The sequence below is a fragment of the Macaca fascicularis genome, chromosome 4 (assembly GCF_037993035.2).
Source record: "Macaca fascicularis isolate 582-1 chromosome 4, T2T-MFA8v1.1".
Classification (NCBI taxonomy): Eukaryota; Metazoa; Chordata; class Mammalia; order Primates; family Cercopithecidae; genus Macaca; species Macaca fascicularis.
Window position 1 is genome coordinate 136,530,040 of NC_088378.1, and position 26,534 is coordinate 136,556,573.

At 43.4% G+C, this 26,534-nt stretch overlaps 1 protein-coding gene across 4 annotated transcripts in view; it reads left to right on the plus strand.

Moving 5' to 3' along the window:
• TCP11 (t-complex 11) overlaps positions 1-26,534 on the plus strand; it is a 143,247-nt gene that overhangs the window by 91,566 nt on the left and 25,147 nt on the right. For all 4 annotated transcript variants that reach the window (XM_045390217.3, XM_074038332.1, XM_045390218.3 and 1 more), the window contains exon 2: positions 6,600-6,713. In XM_045390217.3, the coding sequence (XP_045246152.2) occupies positions 6,707-6,713 (7 nt within the window). In that variant the 5' untranslated portion in view covers positions 6,600-6,706. The remainder of the gene's footprint in view (positions 1-6,599; positions 6,714-26,534) is intronic.

The window sequence follows — 26,534 nt, forward strand, 5'->3', positions numbered from 1 at the left end:
TTGTGTATGTGAAAAAGGGACACAAGTTTTAGTTCATGATAAAAGTTGGTCATGTGATATGACTTCCAGAGAAACAAAAACTTCGGTGCTGCATTTAGAGAAATACAGTATGAAGTTGAGGAAAAGGGAGAATATTGGCCTGGTGTGATGGCTCACACCTGTAATCCCAGCACTTCAGAGGCTAAGAAGGGAGGATCACTTGAGCCCAGGAGTTTGAGATCAGCCTGGGCAATACAGGGAGACCCATCTCCACAAAAAAACAATATTAGCCAGGCATGGTGGCATATGCCTGTGGTCCCATCTACTCAGGAAGCTGAGGTGAGAGCCTCTGCTTTGTTGAACCTGAGAAGGTGAGGCTGCAGTGAGCCATGATCACACCACTGCACTCCAGCCTGGGTGACAGAGGCTGTCTATATATTTTAAAAAGTAAGAATATTAATTATTCCCCTTTATAAGTGCTTACTCTGCTAGATCCTGGAGCTAGCCAGTAATGTAGATAATCTCATCATTTTGTGATCCTCACAAAACCCAATGAAGTAAACACTAAGCATGATCTCATCATATTTCTGATGAGTAAACTGAAGTTCAGAGAGGTTAAGTCATCTGCCCAAAGCCACACAGCAGATAAAAGGCAGAGGTAGGCTTCAGTCTCAGGTCTGACCATCTAGTCTGCACTCCAAATGCATATTGCAAGACAACATCACGTGAGGAACAATCAAAAGAGCGGCAGTTATGAATCTTCAACTTTAAGGGTGTGAAGAAGGGGCCCCAGACTTGCCCTGGACTGGGTGAAAGAAAAGCATCTCCCACTCAATAATCAGAAGGGATCTCTAGCAGCCAGTTGTCTGAAGACAGAGGGCCATCTCAGGAGAAGTGATTTATTTTACTTGGAGGTGTTTGTGCATAACCACCTGGCAGGGAGGTAGGTGTGTGGATTCAGTGGGTGGTTGAATGAAGGCCCTGCTGCTGATCCTGAGATATTAGCAATTGGGCTGAGGGACGTTTCACGCAGACAAATCTTGGTCTCTGGCATCCAAACATCATCACGTAAAGGCCTTCTCCAGGTGTATTACTGGAGGTCTCCCCATACTAAGTGGTCTCAGGCCAAAGTGGGAACTAATACAGCTTGAAACTAGCCTCAGAGTCAGGAGACCTGGTCTTTTGCCTTCAACTTTCAGCTGTGTGCTCTTGGGCAAGTCATTTGATGTCTCTGGACCTGAGTTTCTTCACCAGAAAAATGAGCTTGGATTGGATCAGTTCTGTGGTCCTGAAAAATAAATAGTTGTAGAGGAACTTGGGACACAGACAAATCCTCACTGGGTCTCAAGGCAAGTGTTAGAGAAACAGAGGCCGTGGAAGTCCGGACAGCTGAGGACCGGCCCCAGGGCAGTCTTCCAAGGAAAGGGGTCTTCTCAGTCAGGTGAAGTGGTGCTGGCCTAGGTTAGGGCTCGGGAGCTGGGCTGGTGGCCCAAATGGGGAAGCCCTATCTTGCATTTTTATTGTGGAGGAGCTGGTAGAAACGTGCTCAGCAGACAAAACAAACATAGCAAGGTGGGGTGCTGGTGAACATGTGTGGTTTGTCTGCTGAGCACTGACGCCACCAGTAGGCTCCTTCCTGCACAGAGAGACAATCAGACAGGCTTGGAGAGGCCCTCAGTGAAAGAGAGGAGGAGGGCAGGCACCCAGCTCCCAAAGGGCTGCTGAGACTTTGGAAATCATGCCCCTGAACCACCTTTGTTATTGTGAATGAGGAGAAATTGCCCTGGGGTCTGCTTTCTGAGCAGAGGAAAACCAGGATTTGAATTCCAATTCTGCCACTCACTAGTGGGGTGAATTTGGGCAAGTCACTTAACTTAGAATGTCCAAACGGGGCCCTTATGAGAATGAAGGGAAAGGCTCAGTTATGCTGAGACAACAGCATAAATCAAAACTCTTTGGGGCAAACTAGGACATAGGTCACACTGCTTAAAACTCCCTAAGCCTATTTCTACATCAGGAAAATGGACATTGTGATAGTAATATGCACATGCTTCATGGGGATGTGCTAAAGATTCAGTGAATGACACACATTTATGCTCAGTAAGAGAAGGCTCCATGTGGCCCTCCCTCTTCCCCCATTCTCTGTGTTTCTGAGAGGGGCTCTGAAATGGGGGCTCACTGGGGTCCCAGAGATGTGTGCTAGGGCCTCCTTCCAATCTGTGTGTTCTTTCCTGGAGGGCCGGTGCCCAAAGCCAGTTAGGGTTTGGGCTTTCTTTTGGGATCTGTTTGCCTTTTCATAAGCACAGCCCCAGGATTTTTCTTGGCTGGGCCTGTCTGCTCACAGCTCACAGATTGTACCTTGAAGCATTTGCTCCCAGGTGATTTGCATCAGGATCTACCAGGAAGTTTGTTTTTCAAGGCCTTAGTCAACATGTGGGTGTGGAAACACCAACCAATTTCAATGTAGAGTCAACTCCTTTTTAAATAGGGACTTTCACATTAGTCAGACTTTTCAAAACAACATAATATTTAAACAAAATTCCATTTCCCCTCCTATCACCAGCAGCAGTTACTGAAGATATTTCTGTTCCGACCAGAGGCTTCCCCAACCCACGTTTCAGCTGGTTCCCTTCCTATGTCCGGAGCCTGGGTCGTGATGTCACAGTACTGGAGTATGAAATCATTCTTCTGTGGGTCTCAGTCTCCCTTCTGGCTCCTCAGGTGGATGCAGAGGACTGCTTGGGCCAGAGTCTTAATGTATGTTGATTCATTCTGATCCTTGGTTTGTTGATTGCCTGGAATAGCAACACTGCATACAGCACGATCCTCCACCGTAAGCCATGGCACAGTCCCAGGAGTTCCCATAGGTCAGCATTCAAACCTCATAGCTCAGATTGTCTTTGAGGTACCATGATTTGGTAGGAAAATTTTTTGACAAAGTATCATGGGTCCCAAACGTGGTCACCCTGAGCAGGCCCAGACTTATACTTTTCTGAAACCTACACGTTGGCTTGTTGCACATGGACCTGGTGACTTCCCCTAGCTTGGGGCCCCTGTCTGTGTCTACTCTGGTCCCTTCTCTCCTAGCTCCTATATTCCTGGCTGGGCAAATCAGGCAGTCTGAGAACCCCTCAAGCAACTTGTTTGTTGTGCACTCATGATGTGTCCAGCACTCTGTTAAGCATAACAGGCAGTATTCCATGTTGTGAGCAGTGGTCTGGCTAACCCTGAAGATCTCAGGCCTTGGGTAAGCTACCAAGTAATCTCTCTGTGCCTCAGTTCTACCATTTGTAGAATGGGAATAACAGTCCCTCCCTGGTGGGATTGGTGTGTGAGAGTTTAGTGAGTTCATGAGCATAAAATGCTTAGAACCTGTGTATGACATAGAGGAAATGCTTAATTGCTGTTAGCCATGTTTATGACAAATCCTTACCACAGACCTTCAAGATGGGGACTCTGACTATCCCCACTGGCAAATGAGGTACTGAGATTCAGAGGTTAAGTAACTTGCCCAAGTCATATGCTAGAATGAGAGGCAATAAGCATGATTTAGGAAGTCTGGAGCCCTGCTCTCTGCGACATGAGAGGCTAGGTTAAATTCTAACTCACTACCTTCTGCATATAGTTCTAGAGAACCAATGTACCAGGCTCTGTGCCAGGAGTCAGGGGAAACAGTGATGAGATCAAACGCAGGGGACCAGCGGGGAGCTCCACCCCGTTTTCAGTCCAGCCCATGCAGGCAGGCTCTGGACTAGGCACAGTTAATCTCCAGCCATCCCCACTGGCTTCACCTGGCTCATTAAAACCAGACACGTTATGAGTTTACTTAGCATCTGCAGAGAGCGTCTTTCATCTTCAAAGGCTTCCCGAAGCACGAACCAATTAATCCTTACAACACCCTCATCTCATAGACAAATATTTATCCTCATTTCATACCCAGGAATACAAAGGTGCAGAGAGAGAACAGACTGGGCAGGAGGAGGAAGAGTGAGTGGCAGAGCTAAGCAGAGAATTCCGGAGCCCCAGACCCCTCTGGCTGCCCAGTCCATCTGGAGGCTTCGGGGAAATTCTTCCCGTAATACTTTTTTTTTTTTTTTTTTTTTTTAATGGCAGCAGAACCTTTTGCAAGTTCAGAAGAATTAGATTTCTTTAATAGTAACCTGCAGGAAATACATTAAAAACACATTCTATCAGTTACAAATCTTAATGTCACCAGCCAAGGATGAGGGAATTAATGCCGGGCCCAAAAATACATATAGTCAGCAACTCCGGGGCAAGGGCAGAGACAATTTATAGAGTGCGAGGTCTGGACGTCTGGAGCAGGCAGGCTGAGCTCAGCGGTGAAATGGAAACAGGGCTGTTTTCAGATGGGGCAGAGCAGGGGGAAGCTGCTCAGGGTGGCTTTGATTCAATCACTGTTTCCCATTTCTTCTTAATGTAAATTACTTTTTTTAATGCTATAAAAGCCAGGTTCCGGTCTGTCACGAGAAGACTGTTTTCATTAAGATAAGCGCCTATCAAGGGCATTTTAAAAAGAATCAATCCCCAAAAAGAAAGCCACCTCCATCAAAACAATCCCAACCCTGATTATCTCCTTGGTCTACATGGATTGAACAAAGGGTATATCCAAGCAATAGGCTGGCTGGAGAATCTGGACAATGAAGACAAAACATATGTATAATTTATAGAATTTTACTTCCTTTACAGCAGGTATTTTTCTTTATATTGTAAAATAAAACACAGGAATAGAAAACCATACTAAAAATGTGTAGCCTAAATTATGATAAGGGAAACAGTGGGTCTTTTAAATTGCTTTAATTTTTGGACTCAGTGCTCATTTTGCCAAACTTGAACACAGTCTTGGAAAAGTCAAGTTTCAGATCTCAGGGATATAATGTGCTTATTTTAGGAAGGAAAGTGATCTAAAGAGATATGTACAACACTCAGCTGGTTAGTTGAGGGCTGACACATTCCCACCCATGTGCTTCCTTCTCACAAAGAAAGAGCATTAAAGGAATCAGTGGACACCAAGGAGCTGAATCCCACAAGCAGGGATGGACTTTGGTCCCCAGTGTGTCCCCACGCTGTGTGTTTTGCCACTCATTGCAAAGCACACAGCATCCCCCCTGGGGCTGGGCAAGTTGATGGGCGTGTCTTTGCAGCCATGTCTCCTGGAGGAAAGGTGAAAAGGCATCATGTCACACCGCCTCCCTTTCAAGGTGAGGAAACTGAGGCCACGGGTCTGATCTGAAGTCAGTAGAGAGAGGCAGAGCCAGGAATGACAGCCTGGATCATAGGACTCCTTCACCTCTGCCACGCCACTGCGCCCCTTTTCCTAAGATATGCCCGTGGTAGGTCAATAACTGCTTGACAGGAACTGTAGCCAGCACTTTCCAACCAGCCCAAGGACATGTTAGGGTGATCAACCATCCCAGTTTGCTTGCGATTAGGAGGGGCTCCTGGAACATGAGATTTTCAGAGCTAAAACGAGGATAGTCTAGGCAAACCAGGAAAAGTTGATTACCCTCCTAGGCTGTGTTCATGTAGCTGATGCTGAATGACCGTGGCTGTGTGGTGGGCACCCAACAAAAGTTAGACAGGAGGAAGAGGAGCATGGGGTCTCTCATGCTGAATGAGTTGGCTTGGAGTAAAATTATTCAAATAATTGATTTTTTTTAACTTACTGAAAGGCGAGTAGGGGTTTGTTCTTTATCATTTTAGTGCATTTCACGTTCCAAATCTTAATTATTTGGGCTTTAACGGCAATCAATTTTATGGAGTGGGAAACTGAAGCACAGAACTGGCCGAGCAGTCTAGGTTGGTCTGCCTAGCTGTGAATGGTGGAGCTTGGAAAACTCCCCAGTTTTCTAACCTTTGGTTGGTGCTGTCCTTCCAACTCTTCTCTGGTCAGCAACCCTGGCTAGAGGCCAGTTCTCTTTTTAATTGTTGGGAAACAGGAGGCCAGAGGCTAGGGGTTTCTAAATTCAATTACAAGGACCTTGGATTAATAGCAAAGTAATTCTCTTACTGGAGAAGGTTCTTAGCAAAGAACCTCAGTGGGGCCAGAGAATGATCCTGGTTTGATCAAGCAAGACTACTTGCTTACCTTTACCCTTCACAATCTGAAAGCCAAGCTCCCTCTGAGATGACCCTAAAGCTTTCCCTCCCCCGTTGGTATTCAGACAGTCCCCAGCCCCAGTCACTGCTTTCCACTCACAGTGGAGCAGCTGGACTCCACACTTCTGAAATTGGAGCTGGAGGTGAAACACTTAGCTGAGCTTTGCTTTCCTTTCAGTGCCTTTCTTCTCTCTCTTGGGTTTAACTGCTTTTTCTGGCCTCAGGGAACCCCTTACAAGTTAATAAAACTTACTACATCAAAGGGCTCCACAGCCATTACCCAATTAAAACCTCACAGCACTCCTGTAGCAGGTAAGCATTATTAACCCCATTTTACAGATGGGGAAACTGAGGTTAAGTGGTTTGCCCCCAGCCACTGAGGAAATGAGTGTCTCAGCTGGCATTAGAACTGGTAGCTTGTTCAGATCACCCAGGGGTGCTTGTTTCTGCCTAAATCTGTTTTTCAAAGCACTTGGATTCTTAAGGATTTCTTTTTCCTCCAGGAAAACAATTCCTTACCAGCTTCACCAAGGATGACGGATTTCTCCAAAGCTGGTTTGTCAGAAAGCAGTAGCTCCTGCCTTCAACCAGAGAGGTGCCATAAAAACAGATGAAAGGTAAGAGTTCAATGTAGTAATTTAGGAAACAATTTAGGCCTTTCTGAAATTAATGTTATTTAAAGACGCGGATTCATCCATCCCAGCAGCCTCCTGGGAGTGCTTCCTGAACCATCTGGTTCAATCAACTCATTTTCTTTCCTCTAATCCTCCTGGCTCTTGTGTGTGTATGTACAGCAAAGGCTCCTGGGAAACTCACAGCATGAATAAAAAACAAAGATCTTTCTCGTGTGCCAGCCACCTCTCCTCTTTTCCAAACAGCATAAAATTCCTAATCCTGTTTGTTCTTAGAGGGGGTATAAAAATTCATATCCCAACAGACCATGAGGAGATCCATGGAGGCTCCCTCCCAGGGCACCTGTCCTCTCAGTCCAGTCCAGATGATGGGGTATCTTCAGCCCATCCTCTGAAAGGACCTAGAAAACCTGGTGGTGTTTGGGAACAAATTTGCCCAGGCCTGCAGGAGGAGGAGAAAAGAATGTTTTTTTGGTCTGGTTAAAGCCATCCATGAGCCACAGGGAAGATTTCAAAGGCTCAGGTGAGTATTTTCAAAAGAAGGGTTTCAGTGCAGCCCCAACTGTGTAAGTCCCTGCTTCTTGCTGTTCAAGTCCAATTATAATCCACAAAGGCAGGATCCTGTGTTTACATAAATAATTACCAGATTTTGGATAGCCAGACGTGTTGTGGCACACAGGAGGCAAGCCCATAAATTACATTTAAGGAATTAAGGGTCAGATTGATCTTATCTCTGTAAATCCGGCCAAATTCCGGCAAGCTAAAGGAACATCCGGTTGACTGAGCCTCAGAAGGCAAGGGCCCCAGGAACCAGTGATCCTGAAGCTGTCGCTGCCCCCCATGCCTTCCTTTCTACCTCTCCCTGCTCCAGGTTGCTGGCTAGCTCTGAGAGCAAGGGGTGGTAGGAAGAAGAGCTGCCCCAACTTGTTCGCTGCCCAACCTGCAAGGGAGGAAGGCAGGAGAGGGGTGTGGGCATCTCACTTCCTAACCTCTTTTCCCTCCTGGACCACACAGGATCTTGCTCCTGAAACAACAGCAATGATGTGCAAGTAGTGAAGGCAAACAGCAAAGCTGTAAGTGTAACAGAACAGGGCCTCCTCTGGAGGTTTCTCTCCAGCACAGGACAAGCCTCCATGTTTTCATTCATTCAACAAAGCTATATTGAGCAACTACTGAACACCCAGTGCCACGGCAGAGTGTAGGGGTTGAGGGTGGCTCAGGCTCTGCTCTCAGAGTGCTTGAGTTTATATCCTGGCTCTGCTAACTGACCCAACTCCCCTGGTCTTCTGCTTCCTTATCTGGAGAGTGGGATTGTAACAGCATTATCCCCTTTGAATGGGTGAAAGTTAACTGAAGTCATCCATAACAAGCTCTTAGAATAGGGCCTGGCATATGGTAAGTACTCAATAAATGCTGGTTATTACTATTATTATTATTACTGTTTTAGGCACTGTGGGCCTCCCGTCTGAAGGTGGTTACAAGCTGGTTGAAACAGATGCTCTGACTAAATACAAAGGGTATGACAAGGCAGTACAGTCGATTAGGCACCAGGTGAGTGGAAAAGACAATGAAGTTCTGAGGAGCAGGTAGAAGGACAAGATCACTGTGGCAGTAGGCGTCACAGAGGAAGGAAGGCTTAAGCTGGGCTGGAAGGATGCGCAAGGTTTGGCTGGGCCACAGAAAGAACTTGACGAGAAGGGCCTGAACCTCAAGATTCCACAAGAATTAAGCTAGAAGTCAAAGTGTTATGCAAGCCTGAAGTTTCCAAGAATATAAGCCAATTTCTTCAATGAAGATTTCCAAATCAGAATGTCAGCCTGTCTTGTAGAGGAAGAAATATTGATTTGTCTTAACTTCATCTGACGAAAAATGTTACAAAGTGAGGGCTAACAGAGCACACTCTAAAGAGACCAGAAGAGACATTAGTCTATTAGAACTAGAGCTTCAATTTATAAAATGGAAAGAGGAACATCAGATAGAGATGTTATTGAAATAAAATTACATTGTTTGGTAAAACAAAAAGTGTTCTAGGTCAGGTGTGGTGGCTCACGCCTATAATCCCAGCACTCTGGGAGGCTGAGGCGGGCAGATCTCTTGAAGTCAGGAGTTCGAGACCAGCTTGGTCAACACAGTGAAACCTTGTCTCTATTAAAAATTAGCCAGGCATGGTGGCAGGCACCTGTAGTCCCAGTTACTCCGGAGGATAAGGCAGAACTGCTTGAACCTGGGAGGCAGAGGTTGCAGTGAGTCAAGATCACATCATTGTACTCCAGCCTAGGTAACAGAGGGAGACGCTTATTTAAAAAAAAAAAAAAAGTATCCTACCCATTCAAGCATTCTTTTTTGTTTTGTTTTGTTTTGTTTTGTTTGTGTGTGTGTGTGTTTGGTTTTTGAGATGGAGTCTCGCTCTGTCACCCAGGCTGGAGTGCAGTAGCATGATCTTGGTTCACTGCAACCTCTGCCTTCCGCATTCAAGCAATTCTCCTGCCTCAGCCTCCGAAGTAGCTGGGACTACAGGTACCCGCCATCATGCCTGGCTAATTTTTGCATTTTTAATAGAGATGGGGTTTCACCATGTTGGCCAGGCTGATCTTGAACTCCTGACCTCAAATTATCCACCCACCTCAGCCTCCCAAAGTGCTGGAATTATAGGCGTGAGCCACCACACCTGGCCCTACAATTGAATTTCTAAACAAATTTTTACTTGGATATTATTACTTAAAAGATGAATGCACTCAAGAAGCATTCAATCAATGAACCAACCATGTGCCCAGCACTATTATAGTTGTTACAAAGGATAAAAAAGAATTTGAACAGAAAGGACTTTTGCTCCCAGCCAAGATGGAGCAATAGTGACTGGATTTCCTCTCCTTCCTGAAATGAAAGAAAGAAGGATGGAGGAAAGGAAGAAGTGAGGGAGGGAGATAAGGAAAGAATGAGGGAGATGAGAGAGGGAAGGAATGGGAAGAAAGAGGGAAGGAAGGGGGAAGAAAGAGGGAAGGAAGAAGGAAGGAAGGAAAGAAGGTAAGTTGGTTTTCAAGACTGTTTCAGGCAAGAAAGGACATTTACTGAGAGATGGAAAAACAAGGGAAGCCCCACAACTCCCCCACAGCTTACTGCTTTATGAAGGCTTCCAGGCTGTGGTAGAGGGAGAGAAAACCAGGCACATCTCAGCCAATTCTGAGCTGAAGAGACAGAGCTAAGAGTCCAAGGATACCAAGGTAGCCAGAGTTTTCAGGACAGAATACTAGACAGGAGAGAGCGACACAGTGGCCTGGAGTTGTGCAGAGGGTCTCCCCCAAGTATCTGGCATTATTGACCCATAGGGTGAGAAAACTACCCAAAGCTAGGGAGAGAACCTTCTAAGAGGATGAGAGAGCAATGTTACGTGTTCACACAGAGGTGGGAAGAGTGTTTCCACCAGCCAGACTGGAAAACTTCCTAATTCATGAGGCATGGGTAAAATACTCAAAAGGGTATTGCCTTGGTATTGAGGAATAATTACCCCAATACAAAACACTGCTTTGGTCCCACCTAATAACCCTTTTTAATTTTTTTGGAAACAGGGTCTCACTCTGTCATCCAGCCTGGAGTGTAGTGGCACAATCTTGGCTCGCTGCAGCCTCAACCTCCTGGGCTCAAGCAATCATCTCACCTCAGGCTCCCGACTAGCTAAGACTATAGGCCCATACCACCTTGCCTGGCTGATTTTTATATTTTTTAATAGAGATGGAGTCTCACTATGTTACCCAGGCTAGTCTTGAACCCCTGGGCTCAAGTGATCCTCCCGCCTCGTCCTCCCAAAGTGTTCAAAGTGATGGGATTATAGGCATGATCCACCTTGCCTGGCTCCCACCCAATAACTCTTAAAAGACAGACCAAAAGAATCAAACTGTTGCCAAGTAACCTAATCTAATCCTATAACAATCCTACAACAAAGCTCAAGAATATTGTAGAAATACCAAAATATCCTGTACTCAACAGGTAAAATTCACATTAGGCATCTAATGAAAGAATACCAGGCATGCAAAATATAACCTATAATGAGAAGAAAGATCAATCAATTAAAATTGACCCAGAACTAGCCAGGCGCGGTGACTCACACCTCTCATCCCAGCACTTTGGGAGGCCGAGGTGGGCGGATCACGAAGTCAGGAGATCGAGACCACCCTGGCTAATATGGTAAAACCCTGTCTCTACTAAAATTACGAAAAATTAGCCAGGAATGCTGGCACATGCCTGTAGTCCCAGCTACTAGGGAGGTTGAGGCAAGAGAATTGCTTGAACTCGGGAGGTAGAGGTTGCAGTGAGCTGACATCGCGCCACTATACTCCAGCGGGGGACAGAGTGAGACTCTCTCTCAAAAAATAATAATAAATAAAAATAAAATAATAAAATTGACCCAAAACTGACAAAGATGTTAGAATTAACAGATGAGTATGTTAAAACAATTATTATGGCTGTATTCCATATGTTCAAAAACATGCATAATATTTCAACGATGCAAAATGAAGTTTTGAGATGAAAACTACAATTAGTAACATGAAAACTACAATGAGTAAGATGAAAATTGCATTGGCTAAGGTTGATAGCAGACTAGATGTAGCAGAGGAAAATTTTATTATTAGAAAGACACAACAATAGAAGCTATTTCAAATTAAACATACAGAGAAAAAAGAAGCTTAAAAAGTTAAAAGAGCACAGTGAGCTACAGGACAACTTCAAGCAGGCTCATATACCTGTAATTGGAGTCCGTGAAAAACAGGGAGTACAGAAAAATTATTTGAAGAAGTAACACTCAAAATATTTCTATTTTATGAAAACTATAAACCCACAAATTCAAGAAGCTCAATGAGTCCCAGCACAATAAGTCTGAAGAAAATTACACCAGTGCATATATAATCAAATTGTTCAATATATGTAATAAAGAGAAAATCTTAGAAGCAGCCAGAGAAAAAAGACATATTACATATAAAGGTACAAATATAAGGATAGCAGCAGATTTCCCGCTGGAAACAGGGCAAGTGAGAAAACAGTGCAGCAAGATTTAAGTGCTGAAAGAAAAAAAATCTGTCAATCTGAATCCTATATCAGCAGAAATATCTTCAAAAATGAAGCTATAATAGAGACCTTTTCAGATATGCAAAAGTTGAAAAAATTCATCACTGGCAAAACTGTACTATAAAAAATGTTAGGCTGGGCACGGTAGCTCATACCTGCAATCCCAACACTTTGGGAGGCTGAAATGGAAGGATCTTTTGAGCCCAGGAGTTCAAGAACAGCTTGGGCCACAAGATTAGACCCCATCACTACAAAAAATAAAAAAATTAGCTGGGTGTGGTGGCACATACCTGTAGTCCCAGCTACTCAGGAGGCTGAGGCAGGAAGATTGCCTGAGCCCAAGAGGTGAAGGCTGCAGTGAGCCGTGATCACGTCACTGCACTCCAGCCTGGGTAACAGAGTGAGCCTGTCTCAAACAAACATACAAGAAATGTTAAAGAAAATCCTTGAAGCAGAAGGAAAATAATACCAGATTGAAACATAGATCTACCCAAAGGAATAAAGGTAAATATATGGGCAAATATGTAAGATTTATAAAATGATAATTGACTGCATCACTTTCAATGATAATTGACTGCTTAAATAAAAAATATGACATATTGTGTGGTTTATAACATATGAATAAGTAAAAGTATGATAATGAAAGCAGAAAGGTCAGGAGAGGAGAAATGGAAGTATATTAAAATTCTTATATGTAAAGTGGTGAAGGCAGACTGTGATAAGATATACAAGCCATAAACCCTGAAGCAACCATTAAAATAACAAAACAAAGAATTACAGCTACTAACCCAACAAAGAAAATAAAGTGAAATTATTTTTAAAAAATCCAAAAGAAGGGAGAAAAAGAGAAAACAAAGAAACAAAAAAGAAATGGAACAAATATAGAACAAAAAGAAGCTGATAAGCTTAAACTTAACCTGTCAATAATCACATGATAAGTAAATGGTCTATACTGTAGGATTCCACTTATACGAGGTATCTAGAGCAGAAAGTAGAAAGTAGAATGGTGGCTGCCAGGAGGTGGGGAGCAGGGAAATGGGGAGTTGTTGTTTAATGGGCAAAGAGTCTCAATTTTGCAAGATGAAAAAGTTCTAGAGATTGGTTGCAAAACAATGTGAATATACTTAACATTACTGTACTGAATACTTAAAATGGTTAAGATGATAAATTTTATGTTATATATATTTTACCACAATTAAAACAGAATAACCCGCATGTTTCTTTGAGGTGAGAAACAAAAGCAAGTGGTCTAAATGTTCTAATTAATAGGCAGAGATTGTCAGATTGGATTAAAAAGCAAGACATTATATAATGCTTATAAGAAACACAATATAGACACAATATGTTAAAATGTAAAAGGAGGTTGGAAAAAGATATGCCAAGCTAACATTAATCAAAAGATAGAATGGCTATATGAGTATCAGATGAAGATTTTAGATCAAAGAATATTACCAAGTGTAAAGATCATTTCATAATTATAAGTCAATACATCAAAATTCTAAAAGTTTATGCACCTAGTAACAGAGTTTCAAAATACATGAAGCAAAAATGGATAGAGCTGCAAAGACAAATAGAAAAATCATAATTATAATCAGAGATTTCACTACTCCCTCTTAATAACCAATAGATAATTGGGTAGAAAATAAGCAAGTATATAGAGGATTTGAATAACCCCATCAATCAACTTGACCTAGTTGACACTTATAGAACACTCCATCCAACAACAGCAAAATGCACATTCTTTTCACATGCACAAGGAACATTTAACAAAATAGGCCATATTCTGGGCCATAAAACAAGTCTCAAACATTTGAAAGGATTCAAGTCATAATAAAAAAGTTATCTCACCACAATGGAATTAAATTATAAATAGTGAATAATAGAGTCTTAGAAAATCTCCAAATATTTGGAAACTAGATAAGGCACTTCTTAATAACCTATCAGTCAAAAAGGCAGGAGGGATCAGAATGTATTTTGAATGGAATGAAAATGGAAACCCAACATACCCAAATTTGTGGGTGCCACTAAATCAGCACTTAAAAGGTTTCAAGTCAATAACTTCAGCCTCTACCTTAAGAAATGAGAAAAAGAAGAGCAAATGAAACCCTAAGTAAGTGGAGGAAAGGAAATAATGAAGATCAAAACAGAAATTAATGAAACAATACTGAAAAACAATGGAGAAAAATCAATGACACCAGAAGCTAGTTATTTGAAAAGATCATATTATTCAACTTCTAGGCATGGATCAGGAAAAAAGAGGAAAAAAACACAAATTAAGAATATCAGAAATAAGAGAAGTGACTTAATGACAGATTTTACAAGTAATAGGAGGATATTGTAAGGGAATATTATAAACAACTTTGCCCGGCCGGGTGCGGTGGCTCATGCTTGTAATCTCAGCACTTTGAGAGGCCAAGGTGGGTGGATGATTTGAAGTCAGGAGTTTGAGACCAGCCTGGCCAACATGGTGAGACCCCGTCTCTACTAAAAATACAAAAATTAGCTGGGCATGGTGGCAGGTGCCTGTAATCCCAGCTACTTGGGAGGCTGAGGCAGGAAAATCACTTGAACCCGGGAGACAGGGGCTGCAGTGAGCCGAGATCGCACCACTGCACTCCAGCCTGGGCGACAGAGCAAGACTCCACCTCAAAAAATATATATAGAAAATTAAAAAAAAAAAAAAAAGTTTGCCAATGCCAATTTAAACATGGGGTGGAGAAGGGTGATGAATAGGCAGAGCACAGAGGATTTTTAGGACAGTGAAAACTCTGTAAGACACTATAATGATGGACACACATCATTATACATTTGTCCAAACTCACAGAATGTACACCACCAAGAGAGAATCCTGATGTAAACAATATACTTTGGGTGATTGTGATGTGTCAGTGTTGGTTCATCAACAGCAACAATTTGCACCACACTCATAGGGGATATTGATAATGGGGGAGATCTACACATGTTGGGGCAGGGAGTAGATGAGAAATCTGTATCTTCCTCTCAGTTTTGCTGTAAACCTAAAACTGCTCTTAAAAAAAATAAAGTCCTTTTAAATTATTTTAAAAATATATATATTTTTCATAGAGATGAGGTCTTGCAATGTTGCCCAGGCTGGTCTCAAACTACTGGGCTCAAGCGATCCTCCTGAGCCTCCCAAAGTGCTGGGATTACAGGCATGAGCCACCACACCTGGCCTAAAGTCTTTTTTAAAAAGAAAGAAAAAGTGCAAAAGACTTGCACAGACACCACCAAATGAGACATTTGGTTGATAAATAAGTACATGAAGAGATGCTCAACAATTGGTCATCAGGGAAATGCAAGTTAAAACCACAACAAGGAACCATTACTTACTAGAATGACTTTTTTTCAAATTGACAGTCCCAAGCATTGGTAAGGATGTGGAACAACTGAAACTTTCATACACTGCTGGTGGAAATATAAAATGGTACACCCACTTTGGAGAAATGTTTGACAGTTTCTTATAAAATTAAACACAATATAATCCAGTAATCCTACTCCTGGATATTTAACCAAGATAAACTAAAATATATGTCCACAAAAAGATATACTAGAATGTTAACAGTTTTATTCATAATAGTAAAAAACTGGAAACAGCCCAAAGTCCATCAACAGATAAAAGGATAAATAAACTGTGATATATTCATACAATGGACTTCTACTCAGCAATTAAAAGGAACAAGCTACTGATAGATGCCATGGCATGGATAAATCACATAGACACGCTGAGTCATAGAAGTCAGACACAAAAGGCTACTGTTATGAACTGATTGTGTCCCTCGCAAAATTCATAAGTTGAAATCCTTTCCTACAACGTGACTGTATTTGGAGATGGGGCCTTTAAAGAGGTAATTAAAGTTAAATGAAGTCAAAGGGCCAATAAATCAAATCCGATAGGGACCTATTGAATTGGGGCTCTAACCCAATAGGACTAGTGTCCTTATAAAAAGAGGAAGAGACACCAAGGATGTGTGTGTCCTGAGAAAAGGCCATGTGAGGATACAGCCAGAAGACAGCCATCTGCAAGCCAAAGAGAGGCCTCAGGAGAAACCAAACCTGCCGACATCTTCATCTTGGACTTCCAGTCTTTAAAACTGTAAAAAAATAAATTTCCATTGCTTACACCACCCAGTCTGTGGTATTTTTTTGGCAGCTCTACCTGCCAAATACAACTACATATTGTACAGTTCTATTTATATGAAGTTTTAGAACAGGTAAAGCGGATCAGTGGTTGCCTGGGCCCTGGGATAAGGAGACAGATATTGACTGCAAATGGGGACAAGGAAACCTTTGGGGATGATGGAAATATTCTGTTTGACTGTGGTGGTGTTTTCACGAATATATGTATTTGTAAAACTCATCAAAAGGTACACTTAAAGTTGGCACATTTATGAAAATTATACTTCAATAAAGTTGATTTAAAAAAAATTCTCTGTGGAATGTGGATATCTGAAATTCAGAAAAAGAAACGAAATATTTGGTAAAAAGCATAGACAAACTATGGAATGGAATGTAAGGGAGTTGTGAAGTCTGCCAGTGCTTCATAACTTTCATTCTGCAATTTTGAACGTTTAGAGAGGTGCATTCCCAGCAAACAAGGCTTTGCATAGTCTCACCCCTACGTCCAAAGTGGGATGCAGATGCAGCTCTATATGCTAAAAGCCCCTGCAATCATAATCATATATTTCCTAAACTTTATTCATCAAAACAGCCAGCATTAAACATTAATCAACTAGTACAAAAATTGTATGTTCTTTAAAAAGAAAAAAAAAGAGGCTGGGCGCGGTGGCTCACGCTTGTAATCCCAGCACTTTGGGAGGCCGAGGTGGGTGGATCACAAGGTCAGGGGATAGAGACCATCCTGGCTAACACGGTGAAAACCCGTCTCTACTAAAAATACGAAAAATTAGCAGGGCATGGTGGCGGGCGCCTGTGGTCCCAGCTACTTGGGAGGCTGAGGAAGGAGAATGGCGTGAACCTGGGAGGTGGAGCTTGCAGTGAACTGAGATCGCACCACTGCACTCCAGCCTGGGCGACAGAGCAAGACTCCGTCTCAAAAAAAAAAAAAAAAAAAAAAAAAATTCTAAATACAAAATCTTGTATCTTTCTTCTTTCTTACCAACCCTCTATTTCTATCATCAACTGACGCTGAAGTTTTATTTAGTTGGATCCTCCTGGGTGTCCTGTTCTCCAACTTGAACCGGGCGTGGCATCAGAGCCCCTCTGGGATGCTTGTGTTACAGTGACCAAAGATCCTCATTATGGCACTAGAGAGTGCCCTAGTTAGGATAACTGTGTTCTAACACTGAGCTCCTGTTTCTTTTCTTACTGTAGAGTAGAAAAGAGAGATGTAGATTAGATTATTTTCAAAGTGTTTTTCAGCCAACTACCCACCCTGCCCCGCTCTGAGCTTATATTAGGTTCATTCATGACTTCACTCATTCATCATTCAGCTATATTATAAGGTATCTCTCGGTGCCCAGCTATGTATAAGGACTGGGGATGCAGCAGTGGAGACGGACAGGGTGCATGCCCTCATGGTGCTCACATTCCAGCGCGGGTGGGGAGCGGCAAGCATCCCAAAACAAGCTAGCTTCAACAAGAATGTACTGGTTGGATGCTGGGGAATCTCGGGCAGGATGGGCTTCAGTGGGCTCCCTGCCTCTCTCCGCTTAGTGAAGCCGGTAGTCAGGCGGCTTCCCACCGCAGCAGGACAAAGTCCAGAGCAGGAAGGACTCTCACAAACGCCTGAGGAAGTACAAGGAAGAGGGACGCTACCGGAAGCCGCTAGCTGACCTCTCCTTATGCCTCGTTGACCTGACTTGTGTCACGTGCTTTTATTTGACCCAATCACTGTAAGGGAGGCGGGACCTGTGGACCAATCAAGCTTCTCCATGGAACTGGGTGTGGTGGGAATCAGCTGGGCGTGCCTCGGGGGACCAAAAATTAGATACTGCTTATTCTAGTTGGCTTAAATTAACTCGAAGGTGCACGTAATAAACTTAAACAGTAGTTCAAGACAGCTGATAACCCTTTAGCAACTTCCAGAAGTACTGACTTCAAATATTGGCTTTAACTGCAAACCAGGGAGTATCTTAACACGAAACAAATCAGGAATGTCAAGAGGTTTCACTCCATGTCTGCTGTGAGAGGCCAGGAAAGACTGCTTTCGGGAGGCAAATCTTGAGCTGTCTTTGGAAGCACACAGCTTGGCTTTGAGTTCCCAGCTGGCTAAGTCCCTTAAGTTCTTGAAAGCTTCAGTTTCCTCTCCTGTTAAATGGGCACTATAATAGCTTTTATGCAGGATTTGTAAGACGACTAAATGAGATACTATACGTGAAGTCTTTTTAGTACAGTGCCTAGCACATAATGAGTGCTCGATATATTTTGGGTGTCATTACTATTTAACTTGTGCAGAGCCATCCCAATTGCCAGAATCGCTAGATAGAAGTGGATAGTTCTCTGTTTCTGACCCACACCTTCATCTTCTCAGAATCTGATTTTAGGTTGCAGTTGATCAAGTATAGGAGTACTTTGTTACAGGTATTTGTCAAGATTCTGTCCACTAGTATTTCTTTTCTCCCATGCTTCTCCACCACTGTAGCTTCAGAAGGTGATAGAAAAGTCAGACTCCCTGGGTTCAAGCCCCTGGCTTACCACTTACTCGTTCTATGGCCTTGGGGGGATATTTAAGTTCTCCTCATCTGTAAAATGGTGTAAAAATAGCATATTTGTCATAGGGTTGTTGTGTGTATGGTAGGAACACGTCTATGTGAAGGGCTCCCCAAGGTCCTGGCACATGGTAAGCACTTGATAGGTGTGTCTTGTATTATTACCATTTCATTTATCAACCATGACTCCTGACTCTTCCTGTTGTCAGTCCCAGTCCCTCTTCTTAACTCCAGGTGTTTATTTCCAGATGCCTGCTGAACAATTCCTCAGAAAGACACAGCCATAACTTAATTCTCAATCTATCCTAAAATACACCTAAAAACACCCATCCACTCTCCTCTTTCCCCAAATCTCCTCCTCCTTCTTACAACCATTCTTTCCATTAAGGTCAGCACCTATGGGAAACAAAAGGCTTTGTTCCCTGTTTTAAGAATTCCAGACATTAGAAAGCCTTGCTCCCCCACCCCCTCACCCCCAAATTCTCAGAGTTGCAGGGCACTTCCACTCAACATAAGGGAAATGAGGCCAGAGCTGTGACATGACTTGCCCAGGGTCACTAGCAAGTGGGCAGCAGAAGAAATCCATGCCTCCTGCCTTCGAGGTGACTATCCTTCCACCACCCCATGGTTTGCAGTTTCTCTGAGCCATTGAATCACCATGCCATGGTTGTCCTAAGGGCCCCCTCAGCAGGCTCACAGTCCTAGAAGTCGGGGAGGGATGACTGGGGGTGCCCAAGTATTTCTTGAAACAACCAAAAATCAGATTTTTCATAAACTGAATCTCTTGTTTATCCTGAGTTGTGTGAGGGTGGGGGAAGTGGGGGAAGTTAGCTCCTTTGAGAGTTTCCAAGCATTATGAGCAAAGTGAAACCCAAACTGAAGGATATGAGTCATTCTGAGTCTGCCTCTGTTGGCCACAAATGGGTACAAGAGATGTAAATTCTGCAGAGGTTGTGAGTAGCTTAGCCAGTGTTTTTCAATGAGAAATTCCACAGCCTGGAATTTGAGGGTGCCCAAGGGAGCTCTCTATGCCTCTTACTGCAATCCCATCTCTCTTAGCCCTGACAGATCTCAGGTGAGTAACTCTGCAACTGATTGGTGCTAAACGGGGGGGCCACATAGGCTTCAGACACCAAAACAACCATCTAGCTCATCGTGTTCCACTTCCTCAGACTATTGAAGTCAGAAAATTCCTGCCATTCCTGAGCTTGTAACACAGACTCAGACCCAGTGACCTCCTTTTGTTCCCGCTGGGGACTGCAGCCCCTCTGCAAGTTTAAACCTTTCAAATGAGCTCCAGCTTCATCTTAGAGACGCTGTCAGTGAAGGAAAGGGGAGTGGAGAGGAGGCACTGGGAAGGGCCTACAAGGTGAAAAAGGATGGCCACGACTTTCCCCATTCCCCTGCCACACTGTTGTGGGAAGAAAAAAAGTCCCAGAGAAAAACTGGAGTATAAAACTGTTCTCTCTTTATGGAGACAGAAAGTAAAATAGAGGTTACCAGGGTCTGAAGGGAGCAAGGGACGGGGAATTATTGTTTAATGGTTACAGAGTTTTTGTTGGGGATGATGAAAACGTTTTGGGTATAGATAGTGGTGATGATTACATACCATTGTGAATTTAATTTATTTAATGCCACTGAATTGTACACACTTACAAATGGTTAAAATGATAAATATTATGCTATGTACTTGGCCACAAACAAAACAAAACAAAACAAAAAAACTACCATAATGTCCCAAACACCCTCCCCCACATTTCTTTTGAGATGGACTTCAAATAGACTGGCCCTCAAATCTGTGGGGCTGGGTTCTTTGTCAGGAGATCATTATACTTTGCTTTAAGCTGGTGGTTCTAAAGAATTATGGATGACACAAATGACTGAAACTGATTTACTTCTCAAGTGTTTGAGGTTCCTTCATCCCTACCCAACAATGTCTAGTCAGGAAAAGCTTGTCTTAACCAAAGTCAGAAAAATAAAAGAAAATGCACAAGCCATCATCTAAAGTGGACCCTGGTTTAAGAAAATCTCAGATTTGGAAAACAAATTGGAGACTGATGATTTGCCTTATGAAAGATTGCATCCCTTAACAAAAGAGTTTACTCAAAAGTTCTTTCAGAAGAGAGCCCCCTGGTGCATTTAATGATATTATTGGATTAAAAAAATCATCTGGACCATTGAAGGGCACTGCACTGTAAATATATGAATACATTGTATTGTGTTGTAAGAGTGGGAATAAAAGAGTCAGGATTCTTTGACAAATGGAGCATTTTGGCCCGAAGTAACACAAAGAGAGAGCAAGATGAGTTTTCTTGGCCTAAAATCCTGGCGGCTTTCTGGAAAGGCTTTGGGAGTTTATGTGATTTATTTAAGACCAGCTAAGCACAAGGCCTGTGATATATCCATTTTGAGAAAGGGCCTGTGCCAAATTTAGGGTCAAAGTTCTAACGCTGCTCATGCTAACCCCCATCACCTGCCCATTTAATCATAAAGGTTCTGAGACGTGAGCTCAACTCTGTCCTGCAATGGCAGAAAAATATATCTGTTGCCAGAAAGTGGATTCTCCAGTGATGAAGAATGATCCTTATTTATGTCTGCATAGGTACATTCTGGGGCCCATAAAGGTTTAATTGTCCCTCTAACTAGTTTTTTAAAAAACCCACAAAGAGGCTGCCAGCTTTCCCCAGAGTTTAAAACCAACTGAATGCGGTTCTGTGGAAACTGCTCTAAGTGTGTAACTCGCGCCGTGTCCTGGGGCACAAGGCGTGATTGTTTTGGGGACTCAAAAGATGCAGCTCTTAGGAGGACTTTTAAAGTCAGTTTTTGTGGCTTTCGGCTGCTGCTGACCCTGGATTGCTCTGCAGAGAGAGAGAGAAACTCTTTCATCTAGGAGCCAGGCTCTAAGTTACTCCCATGGTGCCACTGCCCCCTGCTGCCACCTTCTGATTGGGGGTGGGAGGCACTCCAGTGTCACGGGGCCTCAAAAGTCTTTTTCTCTCAGACATTGTCTTTGCTGGTTTAAAAGGCTCTCTCAGGAAGCTAAGGACAGAGGAGACACAGAAAGAGAGAAAACATGTCTATGTGTTTATGAGACAAAAAGAGAAAGACGGACTCTGGTAACCAAGACTGCATCCAGAGAGAGACACTTTGCTTGACCTCTTGGGTGTGTGAGGGGAGCAGTGGCCCATTCTGTCACTCCCCTTACAATGCAGTCTCCCCTGTTCATTCATTCCATAATTATTGATTGGACGCCTACTATGTCCCAGGCACAGCAGTTAATAAAATGCACACAGTCCCTGCTCCCAGAAAGCTTAGTCTCATGGGAGAGTCACATCTCAATAAATGTTAAGTATGCCAACAAACACGTGATTACAAAATGTGATGAGTGCTATGGAGAAAACATGCAGGGTGTTGAGAGAAGCTAATGGAGGGCCATGGAAGGTCCTCTGAGGAAGTTAGGCCTTGTAAGCTAGTTCTGAAGGATGAGAGTCAGGGAGGCAAAAGGGGCTTTTAGAGCAGGGAGAAGCATGCTAGGTAGAAGGAACAGCATATGCAAAGACCCTGAGGTCGGAACAGCAGAGCCTGTGAGGTGTTGATAACGGAGTGAGCTGTGGCTAGAAAAGGAGGCAGTAAACATTGCTCCCAGAATCTTCTTTGTCTTCCGCTTTGAGCCTCCTCCCTTAAAGATTTGTAATGGTTTCCCCATCCATCACACTTCACATTCAGCTTCAAAGGACCACCTCCAGACTGCCCCCAGATCCTCTCAACCCTTCTCCTATTCTTGGGTTCTGTGGAGAAAACACATTTGTCAAAAGACTAAAGCAAATAGTTTGGACGTGCGGTTCTGTACCATAAGGGAGGCTATAATGAAGTCAGTCCCAGTTTACATGACTCCAAATGGTTCCATTTAAATGTCCCACCCTGTATTTATGTGTCCCTACCACTTTAGTTGACTGTTTATCTTCCAGTATACTCGACTGTACTTGCATCTTGGCCTTTATTTAACTTCATCCCTTACTTTCTCCATTCCATGCCCTATCATTTACATTTTTCTTTAGGAAATGTAAATATTTATTTACAGTATTAGCTTTTACTCTTGCGTACCTCTATACATTACAGAGTAAACAGATGGTGATATGGGTTCTAGTCCTGAATTTTCCATAAACTGGTGGTGACCTTAGCCAAGTCATTTAACCTCACTGAGCCTAAAATATTTCTTTGTAAAGTGAGGGGTTTTTCATTTTTGTTTTAGTTAGCAGATTTGTATCCAGGATTCCTCTTAAATTCTGTGATTCTGTACCTCTTACAGCCACCTCCAAGTATTTCGCTTGTATCTTCGTCTTTATACACTCCTCTTTCAGAATGTCTTTGTGGATAGGACTGACTTCCTACATAATGTGCTTTTGAGGGATAGTGTACACAGAATAGTATTTAATAATAAGAATAGATCACACTACTGGGCTTGAGTTAAAGCTCTCATATGTGAGAACATGGTTAAGGAACAGGAAAATTCTAGTTGCAGGCCTGAAATTACCATGAGCTGCTTCTCAAACTGGGTTGTAGGCACCCATAGGGATATACAGAGATGTACCAACAAGTACAGGAAGCCCTTCTTCTGGAACAAGAATTCTACTCAAAGATTTGAGGGAGGGGCCAGGTGCAGTGGCTCATGCCTGTAATTCCAGCACTTTGGGAGGCCCAGGTGGGCAGATTGCTTGAGCTCAGGAGTTTGAGACCAGCCTAGGCAACATGATGAAACCCCGTCTCAACAAAAAATGCAAAAATTAAGTGGGTGTAGTGGCACACACCTGTAGTCCCGGCTACTTGGAGGACTGAGGCAGGAGGACTGCTTGAACCCAGGAGGTCGAGGCTGCAGTGAGCTGATATTGTGCCACTGTACTCCAGCCTGGGGGACAAAGTGAGCCCCTATCTCAAAAAAAAAAAAAAAAAAAAAAAAATTGAGGGAAATAGACTTTAGTATTAAAACAAATGGATATATTATGAATAGAAGAGAAAGTCATACAACATCTTGGTAGGAAAAGGGAACCCTGGGCTGGACAGCTTTGGTCATACTTCAGTGTAAGAGGAAACAGGGCTTTTCTTCTGTTCCTGGGTTGCTTGGAAATACTTGCATTATGGGTCATTTGAGGTATGTGCACTTTAATAGGGCAAAGGTGTGAAGTTATCCAGGATGGGCATTCCTGCTAAATAATGGACATACGTAGAAACTTCAGTTTCACCCATTAGAAGAGTTTAAAGAGGGTCCTGAGGTTGAGGGAGAGCCAGGCCTAACATAAGCCAAAGACCAAATGAGTTAGAGAATCTTTTTTTAAATTTATTTTTAGTTTTTAATTTTTATTTTATTTTTTTTACAGGGTCTTGCTGTGTTGTTGAAGCTAGTCTCAAACTCCTGGCCTCAAACTCTTGGCCTCAAGTGATCCCCACCTGCCTTCCCTTCCAGGAGCGTTTTTTTGTTTTGTTTCGTTTTTTTTTAGATGGAATCTCGTTCAGCTGCCCAGGCTGGAGTGCAGTGGCACGATCTCAGCTCACTGAAACATCCACCTCCTGGGTTTAAGCGATTCTTCTGCCTCAGTCTCCTGAGTAGCTTGGATTACAGGTGCCCACCACCATGCCCAGCTAATTCTTGTCTTTTAATAGAGATGGAGTTTCACCATGTTGGCCAGGCTGGTCTTGAGCTCCTGACCTCAGGTGATCTGCCCACCTCAGCCTCCTAAAGTGCTAGGATTACAGGCGTGAGCCACCGAGCCCGGCCAAGTTACAGAATCTTACTGAGGACCCTGGCTAAAGGCTAGGCTTGAACTGACCCAAACACCAGCAAGATCTTTCACCCTTTCTCAGTCCTCAGGTAGCACTGAGGTACTTACTGAAGTACTTACAGCCCCAGCCCTGGTACTTCCCATGCCATTATATGTTATATTTTATTGTGTACATATAGATACCAGAGTCAAGGAGGTGGTGTGAATTAAGAGAAAGTATCTAATCAAGAGGCAAGACCTTGCTTACTGTGTGACTTTTGGTTACTCTCTGAAATCTCTTTGATCCCCAACTTGTTCACCTTTCAAACAGTACAATATGACACCTGCCTTGCCTACTGAATGGTATCGTGTGCAGAGCATATAGATCTGCGATGTAAAAGCATTCTGTAAATCATTACACAGAAATCAGTTATTAACTAAGACCCCAAAGGGAAGAAGTGCATATCTCTTACTTCATCTTTCTACTCCCCTCAACCTCTAACTTTTGCTTGGTTGGTTCTGATGACTGTTAACGATAAAGATCATGAAATGCTGTACCTGGGCTGACCCTGGGAAAACTAATTTTGTCTTTCTCTGCTACCTCCTCTCCCTTCTCTTCTGGCTTCAGTCCCCTCCCCCACACCCACTACCATGTGCTCCTGGACTGCTATTTCTTCCCACTGACCCTCCCAGACAATTTGGATATTAAGAGAATACTTAAATAGACAATTTAACATATATGAAAGAATTGTTAGAGGAATTTCAGACATCAGTAGGCAGTTTTACAGCAATGCAATTTTTGTGGGGGAAACGAACTGGTATTATTCTGGAAACTTTCTCCCAGAAATAAAAATGCCAGATGGAATTCCCAATTTGCATTTTTAAAGAGAAATCAGTAACCCAGCCTAAATATCTCCCTATGTAATAAGGAAGCATCATATTTCATTGAACTCTTTGCTGAAGTCACTGTGCAACTTCCTCCCACTTCTGGTGAGTTTAGGGTGAAGGCTGGCCTGCTTCACAGTTGGCATCCCTGAGGGAAACAGCAGGAGAGAGCAAGGAGGAAAGGGTGGGTTTGGTAGGGATGAGTCTGAGATGCTCTGGATAAACAGTAACTTGGCTAGGCCACTCCCCTAGTATCTGCCTGGGCCTCAAGGTGGAATGGACTTTTTTAAAGCACAGATGCTCTTGGGCGTCTTTATAATTTACTCCTCCAAACCCAAGAGTTGTGCAAGAAACATCCACACATCCACACTCCACACTAACAAGGCAAAGGTTGTCTTTTTTTGTTTTTGAGATGGAGTTTCACTCTTGTTGCCCAGTCTGGAGTGCAATGGCATGATTTCGGCTCATCACAACCTCTGCCTCCCGGGTTCAAGAGATTCTCCTGCCCCAGTCTCCTGAGTAGCTGGGATTACAGGCATGAGCCACCACGCCCAGCTAATTTTGTATTTTTAGTAGAGACGGGGTTTCTCCATGTTGGTCAGGCTGGTCTCGAACTGCTGACCTCAGGTGATCCACCCGCCTTGGCCTCCCAATGCCCTGGGATTACAGGCTTGAGCCACCGCGCCTGGCCTTGTTTTGTTTTTTTGAGATGGAGTCTCGCTCTGTTGCCCAGGCTGGAGCACAGTGGTGCAATTTCGGCTCACTGCAACCACTGCCTCCCAGATTCAAGCGATTCTCCTGCTTCGGCCTCCCGCATCGCTGGGATTACAGGCGTCTGCAACCATACCCAGCTAATTTTTTGTCGTTTTTAGTAGACCCGGGGTTTCACCATGTTGGCCAGGCTGGTCTCGAACTCCTTGACCTCAGGTGATTCACCTGTCTCAGCCTCCCAAAGTGCTAGGATTACAAGTGTGAGCCACTGCGCCCGGCCAAGGCAAAGTTAAGGATAACTCATTCAAGGCAGAGTTTCTTTCTTTTTTTCTTTTTCGGAGACAGAGTCTCGCTCTGTTGCCCAGGCTGGAGTGCAGTGGCGTGATCTCACTCACTGCAACCTCTGCCTCCCGGGTTCAAGCAATTCCCTGCCTCAGCCTCCCAAATAGCTGGGAATACTGGCGCCCGCCACCACGGCCGGCTAATTTTTGTATTTTCAGTAGAGTCAGGGTTTCGCCATGTTGGCCAGGCTGGACTCGAACTCCTCACAGGAGATCCACTCGACTCAGGTGTCAGCCACCGCACCTGGATTCTTACCGTAATACTTTCATCTTTTTTGTTTTGTTTTGTTACTGTACACTTTTATGGTAAGAAGTCAAGTGTAATAAAGAGGGACGGGAGCAGGTGAAGTGGATACGCTTCCT